Source organism: Triturus cristatus, chromosome 12 (assembly GCF_964204655.1).
Source record: "Triturus cristatus chromosome 12, aTriCri1.1, whole genome shotgun sequence".
NCBI lineage: Eukaryota > Metazoa > Chordata > Amphibia > Caudata > Salamandridae > Triturus > Triturus cristatus.
In genome coordinates, this window is record NC_140595.1 from 849,784,695 (window position 1) to 849,800,383 (window position 15,689).

The following is a 15,689-nucleotide window of genomic DNA, read 5'->3' on the forward strand; positions in this document are numbered from 1 at the left end:
CCAAGCAGGACAAGAGATGCACATCCTCTCTTTTTGGCATTTAACAAAAGCAACGGTCTTTCGAGGAGTCCGTCTCAACTTTGCACTCAAATAAGAAGCAACACAGTTCTAATAGTGCCTGCTGCAATTAAAAAGGCACAAATACTATAGTGCTGTAATCACTACAGTAGCATTCATTCTTTTTTTCTTGCCACTTGCCAGGCATGCGCAGTCAGGGTTCCCACCTGACCGATTTTCTCTGTCAAAATAAGCAACATCCCCTGAAGCTGCTTTTTTATCCGTCATCTTTAAATATTCCAAACAACAAGTGTAAATAAAAAAATAAAAACGCATTTTAAATGTGTTGCCGATTACCGCTTACGAAGGAATGACCACCCCCGAACGTGTGTCTCCCACTCTAGATGATGTAATTGTGTGGGCTAAGGTGACACTATGAACACTTTCTGTGAGATGCGTAGTCGGAACACTGGCAAGAAGCGTTGTTGTCTGTCTGCCTTCTAAGTTAATTAAATATTGAACAGGGCACGAGAGGCAAGGAACTGTCCTTGGCTTTATTTCCACTGCCCGCCCTGCTTCAAAGGGTTGGCAAGCTCGATTCTTCGGTTTCACCTTATTACCCGCACCCTCGCTTCTGTCGAGGCGGGCTGCAATAAAAATGTATCGGGAAATCAGGTCGGTGCCTTCTCGGTTCAACTGTCATGGTCTCGGCTATCTGAAGCGGGAGGTATCGACTTTGTGGCAAAACTGCGTATTGACAACCCCCTCCCCCCCGCACATCCTCCCCCCCACCCCGCACATCCTGAACTTGTTTCCCGTGTCCTCCCAGCATTGTGAATACATTTCACCAATATGTTAAGTGAATTATCATGCAAATACTGTTTGGATTTTTTCCACTATTGGTTAATTCCTGGATTATACTTGCCTTCCACTATTAGTCAACGACGCTCTTTAATTATCCTACTTAATTAAACTGTGTTAAAATAAATTCACTTTTATTTCAGGGTCATGTCGGCGGGGTGGAGCAGCATCTGTGCAGCTTCACCCGGGGCCCCACCAGGGCCCCTTACACTCCCCTGTGGTCTCCCTCCCACCTTAGGGCTCCTCCAGTGGCCTCCTGACACTCACCCTTGGGCCCCCGGGGCTCTGCTCCCTGCAGGAGCCCAAGGCAGCAGAGAAGCGGGAGGCAGCGCAGGAGGGTCATGTCAGCTGGGCCGGGGCGGTATCAGTGCAGCTCTGGGAGCTCCTCGGTTGGTGCCGGCCTCGCAGTGTCAGCGGCTCCTCCCTTCTGTTACTGTCTGGATAGAATGATGTTCTAGTTTATACTCTGAAGTTGGACCTCGCGGTCCGGGTAGTGATTGGTTGGCCGGAGCCAAGGGGCGGTACTTGCCCTACGCACGGCTTGTCCTGCCCGCAAATCTCTGCCGGACTTGTTGGTGGGCAGGAGTTGGACCCGGGCAGTGATTGTTTGGCGGGAGCCACGGGGCGGTTCTTCCCCATTCGCACGGCGTTTTTTTAAAATTTATTTTATTTATTTAGTGCATTTTTATAAAGCGCGGTCCGCGAGCGCTGTACAATAGAGCTAGTATGTCCTTTGCGCTCACACAAATATTCAGATAAGCTTATAGCGAGAAAACTCGCAACCTTGTCGCGTGGGCTTCTATGAGCACTTGAGGTGTCTAGAATTCACCTATGGCGTGAGCGAGAGAGGAGCTGACACTGTCTCTCTGGGAGACAAGAGGGACGTCAGACCCTACGGGGGGGGGGGGGGAGCGAGAGGTGCTGCTGCTGTTAGAGAAAATATGGTTGGCTGTCTCTCGGAAATCTCTACGAGGGATGTCTCTTAAAGAGAAACAAGTGTGACGGCGTCTGTTGAAAGCGGGAGAGGCAAGCACACCACCGCCTTTCTCCGAGGCAGTGTAGAAATGCCTCGGAGAAAGGGAGCGTCCTTTTCGGATTCGGCTGCGTGTTTTGATGTTGTCTCCTCCCTGAGACTTTTCGCAAAAAACACGCCCCCCGATCCGAAAAGGACGGGGCATGATTGGAGTGACGGGACCTCTTCTCCAGTGGCTGGCCAGCATTTACTAGGCCAGCCAATGGAGAACAGGGTAGAAGAGGGGCGGGTTCAAGCCCCTCTTCTCCCAAGTCATTATCTCTCGCGAGCGAGACTGCGCAAGCGCAGCCATCGCTAGCCGAGACCTAAAAATTCACTATTTACCCGGCCGGGTAAATAGATGCTACTTTCTTCAAATGAATCAGTGATGAAGTTCATTTTTAACCTGAAGCCTTCCTTTCATCACATTATTTTCAGCTCTGCCTCAGGAACACTGCTTGTGCTACCAGGGGTGCTGCGACGACGGCTGGGTTCAGTATCGGGACTCGTGCTACAGGCCTTTCATCGGCCCGGTCAGCTGGAAAGACGGCGAGGTAATTCAGTCCACAATCATTTAGTGGAAAACTGGAAGAGTTATAATTAGAAAAAGAGAGGTGAGTGCATTAATGAGCAATAATGACCAACAACGACCAGTGGACGGAATGTAGGTGCAGCGTTACCTTCCATCTCCTGGTTGTTCCGCCTGCATTGAATGCGTTTGGATGGCAGTCCAGTTTCAGAGCACATCATGTGATGACAAAGCTTCCCTTCCTAGACTCCTCTGTGTCTTTTTACCACTGGATGTTAGTTAGAAGAGAAGGATAAGGAGGGCATTGAAGCAATGAAAACCTGAGCAACAGGGTAATAAATGAAGAGCGACAAAGGCAAAAGGAAAGGGGATCATGAATGAACAAAGCATTTTTATAGGAATATAGGGTCCAATGGAAATTTAGGACCGGCGGGCAATTCAGTCCATGATCTGTGTCCTAGCTTTTCACAATGATGCGGTGGCGTTGCAAGGGGGAGTGGGTGGATGGTCCTCCCCGGGCGGCACATGTTTTGGGGGCGGCGGCCTCCCCCGCTCTCACCTGCATCCGTTGCAGCAATCGCCAGCACCCCTCCACCCTCTGCACCCCACCTAATAGATACAGCTCCCACCCGCGGCAAAAACAAGGACCGCCACAGGCGGCGCTAGGTCTAGCTACACCACTGCAATGATGACCCAACGGGCAAGTGCAGTGCTGTGTTTACACTTCACTCGAAAGGGTTTACAGCACCGACAAGTACAGAACTGTTTCTACACTTGACCCAACAGTGTTTACAGCAATGAGAAGTACAGTACTGTTCCTATCACCTCTGAGGATGCTCTTCACGGCTTGTGAAAGTATATTTTCAGCCGTTGGACCTGAGGGCCCTCCACTCTGCCCCACTGAGCTAGTGTGGGGCACCGCACAGTAACATACTATCCAGGAGGGAGGATGTAGGGTTCTTGTGAGATATGCTTGAGCTGCCACATAGATTAAATAAATGAGTACCTAAAGGTAAAAGCAGGTTTCAGTGGGAAATCCTGGACTCTTTCTTCATATCAAGGCACAACCACCAATGGGCCTTCCTCAGTGAAAAGTACTCATGGCGCACGCAAAGCGACGTCAAAACTAGATCACAGGTATGAAACTAACACTTTAAAAAAAAAATGTTTTTTTTATTAGAACAGGAAAAAAATAAGTAAAGCAAATATTTTACATATCGATTTGCATAACATATAGCATGACCAATAAATTAAGCAAGCATGTTAAACAATTTATACAGAGCATTTCACATTACATTTTCAAAAAGCAACTGATAAAGGATCAGACTCCCACAGTCCTAAGTTAAAAACATCCCACCTAAACTATTTAATTTAATAAATTACATTAAATAGAATTAAAAAAATAAAGTGCAAAGTGCAAAATAGAAAGTGCCATGTGCCTATTTTTTTTTTTTTTAAGAGATACCCTAATTTCTACAAAGTGCTATGTGCAAATATAACTTGTATATTAACTAATTCATAATTATCAGGCTTCGGCAATGAGCCCATAGGGAAAAAAAGAGCGCCATATACCTTTAAATCTTACTACCGCTCCGATACGTTTGGCATAGGTCTCTTCAAGTTTATACGTCCTAATCATTTTATTAAACCAATGTTCAATGCTGGATTGTGAGCTGATTCTCCAGTTTTGCAGAACAAGTGATCTAGTAACTGCAATGGCAATTAATATAAAATATTGCTGTTTTTTGTGAAGCATTTCACTTCTGCTGAAGAACCATATAAACACCAACATGGCTGACGGACAGATTTCCAAAGATAAAGTCATTGATATTTCCTCAAAAACCCCCTTCTCCCTCTCTGTTACAGCGAAAACATTTATTTGGGCAAGTTGAAAACATTTTAGACAGTTCCAAAGGAGTAAAATATAATAACCATCTAGATAAAAAAAGCAATCTTTTAAAGTTGGCACCTCTAAGAGCTTTATTCGCTAGTTCATTAAGCTGAGTCCATTCTTTGGTATTAAACTCGCAGCCTGTCTCTGAATGAATTTTTTGAAGCTCTTTTATCAGGACCTCTTCTGAGTTGGCTTTTTGATTAAGTAGCTGATACCAGCAGCCAACCCCTACCATTTTATTCACCATCTGCCTTACAATTGGCCTTGTTGTCTCATCTAGAATTGCATAATTGTTTTTAAGGAAATTAGATATTTGTGCAAAGCTCAAGGCCAGTGCAGTATTTGGTGTAGTGGCCCGAAGAGAAACCGTTTCCCAAGTAATTAAGGAATCAAAATTAAAAATCCCCAAGCTGGAGATAGCCTAGTTCTTGCCAGTCCTGAAAGAGCCTACTAGAAAGTTTAAGACCTCCTACTGCCCCATCCTGTATTGGGGTATAAGCGTGAAATAAAGGGATATTCCGTGATTTAACAAATGTTGCATTCTGTCAACCAGAGTGAAAATAATCTTATAGCGTGTTTTTTTAGGAAGTTTTGCCAGACGTAGGAAAGCTGGAAGTCTGATGGCACCTTCATTCAACATATGTATAAAAAAAAACTATCGAAAACAGAATTTTCTTTACCCAATTGAGAAAACAAATTAAGTTAAGAAGCTTGATAGTATGTTAAAAAATGTGGGAGTGCCATTCCTCCTGAATTTACTTCAAGTTGCAATATAGAAAACTTAACCCTAGGTTATTTATTATTCCAAACAAACTTCCTTGTTAATTGATCTAGTTCCTTGAAATAATAATTCAGGATTTTCATAGGCAGATTAATAAATAAACACAAAAATAATGGAAGCACCGTCATTTTAACCATTGAAACCCTTCCCACTAAAGACAGTTGCAGCAACGACCAGTTATCAAATCACTTTTTGACTTTCGAAAGCAATCTAGCATAATTCACGGAAAATAATTGCCCAAAATCATTAGTGACATAAATTCCCAGATATCTAATTGGGTGCATCGGTTTTAGATAGATGGCAGCTGGAAAATCCAAAGGAGTCGGATTAAATGCTAAACTTTAAATTTTTGCATGGTTGACTTTATATCCTCCAACTTGTGTAAAATTTTGAATTTCATCTAATGCATTCTGTAGGTTATCTGCCCCTGCCTTCAGATATAAAGTAATATCTTCTGCATTTAGCTTAATTTTTGACATTCCATCTATAGGAGGTACGATACTTATGTTCTTCCGGATCTTCTCGGCTAGGGGTTCAATAAATAATGAAAATAGGAGAGGGGACAACGGGCATCCCTGACGGGTGCCTCATTGGATAGTAACCTTTCCATTTACTATGCCATTAATCATTATTGTAGCTTCTGCCCCACTATATATTTTTATTAGCATCTGTATAAGTTGTTGAGGAAAACCAAACTTTAATAAAATAAAAAGTAACGCACTCCAATCTTCCAAATCAAAAGCTTTTTCAGCGTCCATCATCATAATCACTGCATCTGTCTGATTGATCGAAAAGTAATCGATGGCTTGCACCACTAAAAAATAAGTATTTGATGCCATTAAACGTCCAGGGATAAAACCGTTTTGATCATTATGGACCAGCTGTTGTGCACAGGGGTCTATCCTTTTTGCCCACATTTTCATTAGAAATTTATAATCTGTATTTAACAGACTGATAGGCCGGTAGGAACTTGGGTCAGAAGGGTCCTTATCCTTTTTAAGAAAAACTATTACTACCGATTCCTCAAAACTTTTAGGGGTATCGATGCCATCCTTAATTTCATTAAACAAATGTACCAAAAAAGGAAGCAATTCAGTCTGAAATATCTTATAACTTTCTACGGGCATCCCGTCTGCTCCACTAGTTTTGGCATTCACCATACTTTTTAATACTTCCTGTGCTTCAGAAATTTGAATTTTAGAGCTCAGTGCTTCTGAGAATTGCTGTGATAACAACGGTAGCTCCAGTGAATCAAAATATCTCTCAAGATCTGCCTCATCCACCACCTGCGTTTCCCCATAGATATGCATAAAATGTGAACTAAACACCTCACCGATACCCTGCTTATCCTCTACTAGGAGAACAGTTACTTGATTTTTTATTTGAGAGATTAATTGTGCAGCTTTTTGTGATTTCATGGACCAGGCCATAAATCTGCCAATCTGCTGACTCTCCTCATACAATTTTTGTTGGTAAGCCTTACTTCCTGCAATTTTCTCTGTTAAGAAAAAATCTTTCAGATTTTCTATTGCTATAGCTAACCCTAGTTGCTGTGCTTTTATTATGGGCGCTGCGGAATCTGTAAGGGTTATCTTTCGTCTAGCCTCCTCCTCAGGGGTTTGAAGTGTGGTGATCTTATGTCTCCGTAGCTTATTAATTCTTGCTTTATAAGAGATAACCTGGCCTCTAAAAGTGGCTTTAAAGGCCTCCCATACCGACAAATAAAGGAGCCGTGTTTAGATTGTTTTGAAAAAACTCCTTGATAAACCGTCTAGTTTCTGTTAGCCAGGTCATATCTTGTAAAAGAGTTTTATCAAATTGCCATCTAGGTCTGTTTTTCACTTTCTTATTTAATAATAAAGAAAAAGAGACTAGAGAGTGGTCGGAAAATGAGTTGGTTACTATTTCTACTGGTCCCCCAATAGCTGTTTTATCGGCTAGGAAATAATCCAAACGTGAGGCTGATCTGAATCTGCCAGAATAGCAGGTGTATTGCGAGAGAGTGGGATTAGCTAGTCTCCAGGGATCCACTAACGAGAAGTCTTTTGTTAGGCTGTTAATTATTTTTGTGGTTTTAGGTTTCAGTTGACGCTTCGCTTTATTTGATGAATTCAAGGTTAGATTCTGAATAAAGTTAAAATCACCGCCCAAAACTGCAAGACCTTCCATACTTATTACGAATTGGTAAATTTGGACAAGTGCTGAGGTATCATCCTCAATAGGACCATAATAATTTACCAAATTCAGCAATGTTTCTTGCAGTTTAACCTTTACCCACAGCCATCTACCTTTCTCATCTCGCTGGACATCTTTGACTTGCCAATCAAGTGTATTCGTAAGTAGAATCCCAACCCCTCAAATGGCTACATTGTCAGAAGAAAAAAATGCCTGTGAATACCTTTTAGGAAATACTATCTTTGGGTTATCAGATCTAAAATGAGTTTCCTGTAGAAACGCAATATCAGGGGAAAGTGATGTAACCCAGTTTAAAAAAGCAACTCTTTTACGTGGATTGAGTAATCCATTAACATTACAAGATACAATTTCCACATTCTGCATTTAAACATTTTATCTATAAATCTGAATAATCTCTATTACCATGGCCTGCATCAAAATTAAGTAAATCTGTAAAATCGAGTACACATTTTTCTTTTCATGTTCATTTTTTCCTGCATTTATACACCCCCCCCCCAAATCCCCCCTCTCATTCTCAACCCAGCCCTCTGGAGAGGTGTAGCAGCACACTACCCACCTCTCGCTCCCCCTACTATTTTTAAGGGTGCCATGGATCTGCACCCGCGGTGACCAGCCCCCGACCCCGGCATAAGGATGTTGACTACAGCGTGAAAAAAAAAAATACAAGTTTGATGCATTCATAGATTCGCTCAATAAGTGAAAAAATCATTCATTAGTCTACCAATTCATTGCGACTTCGTAATTTCCTTAAGGAAATCTTGTGCTTCTTCTAAATTGGCAAACATATGGAATTTACCCTTGACAAGAACGCGCAATTTTGACTGTTGAGAAATTGATGCCTGTGTGCCTTGAGCTGTAAGTAAAAACAGCAATTTGATGAATTCTTTGCGTCTGCGAGCCGCCGCTGCAGACATGTCAGGGAAAATTCTGCAATTGGAGGTTTCATTAACCGGAAATTGCCTTTGTTGTATTGCTTTAGACAGGACCCTCTCCTTTATACGATAGTCCGTGAAGTTGACTAAGATGGAGCGGGGGCCACTCGTCCTCGGCAAAGGATGGAACGGAACTCTGTGAGCCCTGGCGATGGTAAGATCCCCACTAAATTCTGAGAGAACCTTTTACCTAATAAAGGATTCCACCCATTGCGGTGTCTGGGCTGCCTCCATTCTCTCGGGAACTCCCACTATAAGCAGGTTAGATCGACTAGAATGATTTTCGAGCTCCTCAAGCTTATTTTCTAAGGAACTCCTGTCTTTAGTCACTTCGCGTACTTTGGTGAGCAATCCGGTCATCTGATCCTCCAGTTGAGAGATTCTGGATTCTGCTTCCTGGATTGTGACTGGAAAGCAAGACATTGCGTCTTCAATCTTATCTAGGCGGAGATGAAGAGAAGCAGTTTCATTTTCCTGAGACCTCTTCATGTATCTTATTTCATCAAGGATAAGATTGAGCAGCGTTTTGAAATCTAACTGTTTGGTGGAAGCTGTTTCTGTTAGATCGTCTAAAAGAATTTCTACTGACTCTGAGACTGGGGCGGAAGCTGAAACTAAAGGCTGTGATGTGTCTGGTATAATCTGGACCTTCTCACTGTGAGCCGCTTGTACAGTTTTTGAAATCTTTATCCTCTGCGTTGAAACCTTTCGTTGTTCCTGTGATCCTGGAATGAGTGACGTGTTGCTATCGTTCAGCGTCTGCTTCTGAATCAGCACAGGTGTATTGGCAGGCAAGTGGGAGGATTCCAGGAATTAGCATTCGAATCTTGTATCATGGAAGTTGAGGCTAGCGTGTTTTGAACGTGTGAAGGGGCTGGAGTGGCAGAGGAGGAAGGAGGCGAAGATGACACACTAAGATCTAATGGAATCTGGCATGGGCTGGCAAGATTTACTACCACCATCTGGATTGAGTTAGACTGTAGAGGGGCTGGTAGTGCTAGCTTTTTCATGAAGAGGGGAAACTCCTTGACATTCCTTCCCTCCTCCTTACTGCTTTCGGCAGTTGGAAAGTTATCCATCTTTTGTAAGCACATCTCGCCGGTCTCCACCGGACGAGAGATTTGGTCTCCCTGGCTTGTTGCGGTGAGCTCATCGACCAATTTGAGCTTTCAAAGCTCGAATTATGGTCACTACAGTTTCCCAAAAGTCCTGCTCTTTCAACCCCAGAAGACAGCGCCTTAGCCTGTGCCTGCGCCAGGCGGGTTTTTGCTTTAAGTCCGGTCGCTGAGTCTACTTTAGAGACTTGGTTGTTTTGTTTATTATGTCTCCCCATTGTCAATTCTAATATGCTAGCACTGGTTGTTGCAGGGCTTCTTCCCTTCCTGGGATGCGTTACAGGGGCTGCTTATTCTCTTGGATTTAGCTTACAACAACACTTCCCAGCACTGACCACTCGCCTCCTCACCTCCCCGCCTCCTCACCTCTCTTTTCTTTTGTCAGCCACCTTCTTCTCTAGTCTCCTCCTTAGGAAAGTCAAGAAGTCCGGGCCGGGTCTTACTTAGCTCCCATGCAGTTGATTTGACCCTTGTAATTTTACGCCTGAAATATTGAATTGGACTTTCCTCGCCCGACCCGGAGCAGGACGATACTTCTCCGTGTATATCTCCAAAATTTAATTCAGCCTCGAAAACCTCCAAAACGCTTTCTTGCCGTTTCGCCGTTTATTCCGCTGGATTTGCAGCGAGTCGGCGTTTATTGAAGGCTCTTTTCCGCCTTGTCAACATGCATCTTCTTTCCAGCTCCATTGCTGCAACACAGTATCACTTTGCGGCAAACTTCTTTGCCGTGCCCGAGACCGCCGAGACCCCCGCGTTTAGCTGCGTCGCCATTGCCATTGAAGGGGGTGCGGTCACCTACAGCTATTCGGAGGAGTGGTTTTCCGACAGTAATATACTATCCAGGAGGGAGGATGTAGGGTTCTTGTGGGATATGCTTGAGCTGCCATACAGAATAAATAAATGAGTACCTAAAAGTAAAAGCAGGTTTCAGTGGGGAACCCTGGACTCTTTCTTCATATCTAGGCACAAACAGCAAGGGGCCTTCCTCAGTGAAAAGTACTTATGGCACACGCAAAGCGACATCAAAACTAGATTACAGGTATGAAATAAACACAATAACATTTTCAAAACATCATTATTAAAAAAAAACTACTGATTAATTTGACACAAAAATTAGAAAAATATCATATGATGTTGGGTTGAGTGATAATCAAAATGAAACTTGGGATTTTTTTTTACGAAAGTCACTTTTTGGATCTAAAACAGTAACCTCTTCACTGCCCTGGCAGTGATGTCCCACCAAGGGCCAGCGGTGCATTTGTTTTTAGACCCTGAAACAAAGCAACAATCACAAATAAAAAATATTTTTGGGAAATGTCTCATTTCAAATACACACTTCCACTAACTACCAGCAACAAATCTCCTTTTATTAAATGTTTGAGGAAAAACAAATACTCAGCACTTCAGAAGTTGTAGCAAAAGGTCAGTACCTGCATTTCATTTGCTTCAGATGTCTCCAAATCTCAAGAAGCTTCTCCTTGAGCACCAGCTCAGTCACGACCACATTCTTGCTGATTATTCTCCAGGCAAATGGAGCGGACTCTGCTCCTTGGCAGATCTCCTCTTACCACGTTAGAAAAGCCGAAGACGCACCTAGGGACATATTTACTAAAGAATGTAAGAGCGCGGTGTTACGCCAAATTTGGCAATGCCACGCTCTGACATTTTTAAAACGCAGGAATGCACCGTATTTACAAGAATGCAGTGCTTCCCTGCATTCCCGCTAGTGCTCAAAAATCTTCCTAGCGTCGCTGCAGGCACCCTGCCGCCATGCTGCAACGCTGCATGTGCTGCAGGGGCGATTGTTTATGTGCAGAAGGGTAGATCTTCCTGCACATAAACAATCATTAAAGGCCATTTGCTCTTTCTATTTTGTGCTGCAGAATGCAGAATGCAAAATACGAGGAGCAATTAATAATTTGTCCTCATATTGCCATACTAAGACCAGGTATTTTCTGGCATTTTTGGCGCTGTCTCAGTCTTGTAATTCTGAGGCACCATCAAAAAGCAATTAGTTTTGCTGTGGAACGTACCCTGCAGCGCCCATTGCACGCTCTTTTGCCACAGAGGACTGCAGTGGAAAAGGGCATATTTACTAGGTGGCGTTAAGCAACATTAAGGGGCTTAGCCCCACCTGGTAAATAGGGGAAATGGCGCTATTCCACAGGAGCCTCAGAAAAAGTAACGCTCCAGTGGCAAAAGGGGCTTGTAAATATGCCCCTTAGATGCTCCTGGATCTCTCGTCTTCCTGTGGGCTCTCTGGCTCTGACAGAAGCCTTTAGAGTCAGAGATTCACAGGGAATCAGGAAGAGTCTTCAGTCCCTCCCAGGCAGACAGGAGTTTTTCCGTCCTCTTGGAGTCAAATAGCTCTCTAACTTGTGAGTGGTGGTTGAGGTTTCCAGTACAAAAGGGGGGTGGTGATGGACGTAGCATCCGAACCAATCAAACACTCACCCCCAGTCAACAGATCTGGGGTTTGATCTATCACCGTTCTTTAGCCCACTCCGCCACCCCAGTTCAGACATGGCCATATGCAAATCAGTCTGACCCTGTGCCTCATGGGAACAGTCCAGCCCGAACTGCCAAGCCATACCTTCCCTGGACCGGAAACAAGCTTCTTAGCACCGGTTTCTGGCTATCAGCCGTCTTCAGCCAGGATAGCTTGACTCCAGTGGCAAAGTGAGCAAGGGACTCACGTCTGAGCATACCCTGCCAACTTATGGTGAACAAAGCGGTACAGAAGGCGGTGGTGATGGACCTAGGATGCTTGTTTCCAGTCCAGGGAGGACCTGGCCTGGCAGTTCGGACTGGACTGTTCCCATGAGGCACAGGGTCAGGACTGATTTGCATATGGCTGGGTTCAAACTGGAATGGCATGGTGAGCAAAAAAACGATGGATTTAGGCCCAGATCTCTGTACTGGGGTGAATGTATGACATTGTTCTGCATTCTGTCCATCAACTGTTGTTTTTGTCTTATAAGGTTTCCTACTTACGCTTAGAATAATTATCTAAGCAAATTATAGCAGAATTCCAAAACCATCTTTAGCCGCCTTTCAAAAGTGTGATATTATTACTATGACTTCTGGTTGGAAACCTACACACTAGGCCACACCTCACCTCTTCCAGAATGACCAATGGGATCCCTGCCCAATATGCTCTCTCACTGCTTCCCAGCTCCAACCACAACCTTCCTTCCAGCCCCTTCGATATCAACGTTGAGTGCAGCCCTACTTCCCATCTGCTATCTTCACTGCTAACCAGATCTCCTGGGTGTCTGTGTGGCACTCCCATGTTAAAAAGATTTTCTTCCTCATCTAGATAAAAACACAACGGACAGGATCCTCTCTGTGGGATTTGGCGGGGGTGTAGAATCAAACTTCCTCTGACATGAGTGTTCCACCTCAGAGGTCACTTCTTTGTCTATAGAGTCATTTTATCAATGTTGTGCCATTCTGTTTCTGGCAGAGGTTGTCAAATCTAAGAAAGCCAATTGTCCTGGGAAGCTCTGTGACCCATTCACAGATGTTTTACATCTCTTCTAGCAGAAGGAAAGGTGTGAGGGTAACTCCTTGAGGCTTTTCTGGTGGAAGGTCAGCCGGGCAGTAGTTGCCAGACAACAGGGAGTACATTGGATCCTGGGTGACAACTCTCTAATAACATTAAAAATAATCATTTTTGTGATGCATCAATCAAAAAAAACTATGTGGACAATTGCTTTTTATTTTAAATAGTTGTCCATTTCTAAGCCAAATTAAAAAAATTTATATGATTAAAAATTCTGCAGACTTTACCACTGTACCGTGCTGTTGAAGTTTCAAACTGTAAGGTGGTAGTTAGCTCCTGTTTCCCCTTCAAACATGCACGTGCGACCCAATTATGGGGCATATTCTCAAGGGCTCATCGCCGCTTTAGCAGCACTTTTTTGCTGCTAAAGTGGCGATATTTTTATCGCCCTATTAGCAATCTGTCGCTAACAGGCGTTAGCGACAGCTTTCTGGTGATCGTGGCCAGAATTTCCATCGCCTTGCATGCAAGCGATGTTTTTCGCAAATTACATGCAAGGTAGGTGTTCCCCCTCAAAATATCACAAAAACTCACGCTAACACCACTTCGCCCTATTGTCAAGGATGGGCCGGACCCGTGAATCGATAAAAAACTCACGCCCGTTAGCTGCAGGAACTTAAGACCAGAAAAAAGCAGGTCTTAAAAATGGTGATAACACTTGGGGCCTCATTAATACAGCTTTTGGTGCAGGATAGCGCTGCAAGCAATGTTGCAGTGCTGCCCTGCGACAAAACTACAGTGCCGGAATGCGCATAATCAATAAGATAATGTGCATTCTGTGACCCAGTCAGGAAAAGTGTTGCTGCACTGCGACAAGACAGCGTTGCAACACTTCTCGCTACACCCTGCTTGCAAAAGCATGGATGCGCTGTAATCACTGGACAGCGCTCCATGACGCAAGTAATGACAGAAACGTCAGGAATCCTGACGTATCTGCCAGCGCTATAGTCATGCATTGCAGCAGTCATGTCATAACCATGACGCAACTCCAGCAATGCATGGGGCCAACCTATCCCTGTGGCACTGCCTCACCCTCACGCCTGCCATAAGGCAGGCGGAAGGTACTGAGGCAGTACTGTTCATGAGGGGTGCCGGAATGCTGGCGCTGTTAGAGATCCATCGGTGGTGGTTGCGCCCTGTGGTGTCATCGTCTGGAAGCATAGGTGAAGTGTTGGTGCAGAGGGAGTTGCCGAGATGCTCTTCGGTGGCCTTGATCCAGCTGCTAGGGGATGCGATGATGGCGGGGGAGTCCGGTGGGCAAGGTGAAGACGTGATGTTACCAATGATGGTCGGTCCAGGAGAATCCGGTGTTGTGGCTGCAGTTGAAGTGCACGCTGGCGGAGGTGACGTGCTCGACCATGTGTCCAGCCACGTTGCTTGTTGCAATGACTTGCTGCTTGCGTCTGATGTAGGGGACCTTCCCCATGAGGGATTGGTGTCCTGCTCACTGGGATTGTCCAGGTGGAACTTGAGTACCCCGAGTAGGATGTCGTCGGTGGATGGGAAACCCTGGGGTGCAATGAGGTCTACAATGGTATTAGAGAATGGAGGGCCATGGCCCAGGGAGCCTGCACATGAGGGTAACGCAGAGGATGTTCTTGGGCCTGGTCCGGATCTTGGAGTTGCCGTAGTTCATTGCCACCCTTGGGTCATTAGAGTGCGTGGTCAGTTGGAGTGTGCTTCTATAGGTGATGGCAATGCCTCCTCTCTGACGGTCGGGGTGCTCCTTTCGGGTAATACTGCAGCTGTCAGTGACGGCGATGGCGATGTCTGGTCCAGGGCAGAAGTTGGTCCTGGCATGTGAGGTGGTGTCCAGGGTTGATGGCGAGGAGGCTCCTGGCGTCGTATCAGTGGAGTGTTTAAGAGGAATGATCCTTGGGTCTGAGCGTGGTCCAGGGGCATATGGACGCAAACGGTGTAGCCATGGTTGCCTTTGGCACGGGAGACAACCATTACAATGCAGGCTGTACATCCTGAACAACGCAACTCTGACAACGCAGGTACATTAACATCGCATTGGAATACAATGCATTGTGAGGTCAGTAATGGGGTAATTCAAAGTTTTCGGGTGGGTATGGGTTTTGGAAGTAAAATATGAAAAATAGGGTGTGTTTCGGGTTAAAATATGAAAAAAGGGGTGGGTTTTGGGGTAAGATATGAAAAACGGGGTGTGTTTTGGGGTAAAATATGAAAAATGGGGTGTGCATTAGTCTCAAATGAGATCTGTGGGTGTGTTGTGGTGGCTCAAAAAGGAATTCCAGCCTTCACAGTTGGGTTTGTGATGCAAAGGTCAGTTTTGGGTTGCACTCACTGAAGTGGGAACAGTGATCTTAACGTCTCTGCTAGGCAACACCTACTCTACTGTTGCAATGTGCCTAGTATTAGTATGCATTGGAATGGAATGCGATGTTATGGCATGCGTCTCAACTACGTATGTGCCCCTGCCCTCCTCACATCTACCACAGCACCGAGATCACCCTACTCGCCGCCACAGATGACATTCGCACCCTCCTGGACCAAGGCCACTCTGCAGCCCTCATCCTACGAAACCTTTCAGCAGCCTTCGACACGTCTCCCACCGCACACTAATCGCCAAACTGCACGACTCCGGCATCCAAGGAACAGCCTTAGACTGGATCCGAACATTCCTCACTGCAAGAAGCCAAAGGATCAGAATGCCACCCTTCCTCTCCGATCCCACGTCAATCACCTGCGGAGTCACACAGGGGTCATCTCTGAGCCCGACCCTCTTTAACATCTACATGGCCCCCTAGCCACCATTGTCCGACAACACGGCCTCAACA

The 15,689-nt window shown here is 45.0% G+C and overlaps 1 protein-coding gene across 1 annotated transcript in view; it reads left to right on the top strand.

Annotated features, from left to right (window-relative positions):
* Positions 1-15,689, top strand: part of LOC146783071 (rheacalcin-1-like) — a 185,895-nt gene that overhangs the window by 10,447 nt on the left and 159,759 nt on the right. The window contains exon 2 of the mRNA XM_085637270.1: positions 2,309-2,424. Within this exon, the coding sequence (XP_085493396.1) occupies positions 2,309-2,424 (116 nt within the window). The remainder of the gene's footprint in view (positions 1-2,308; positions 2,425-15,689) is intronic.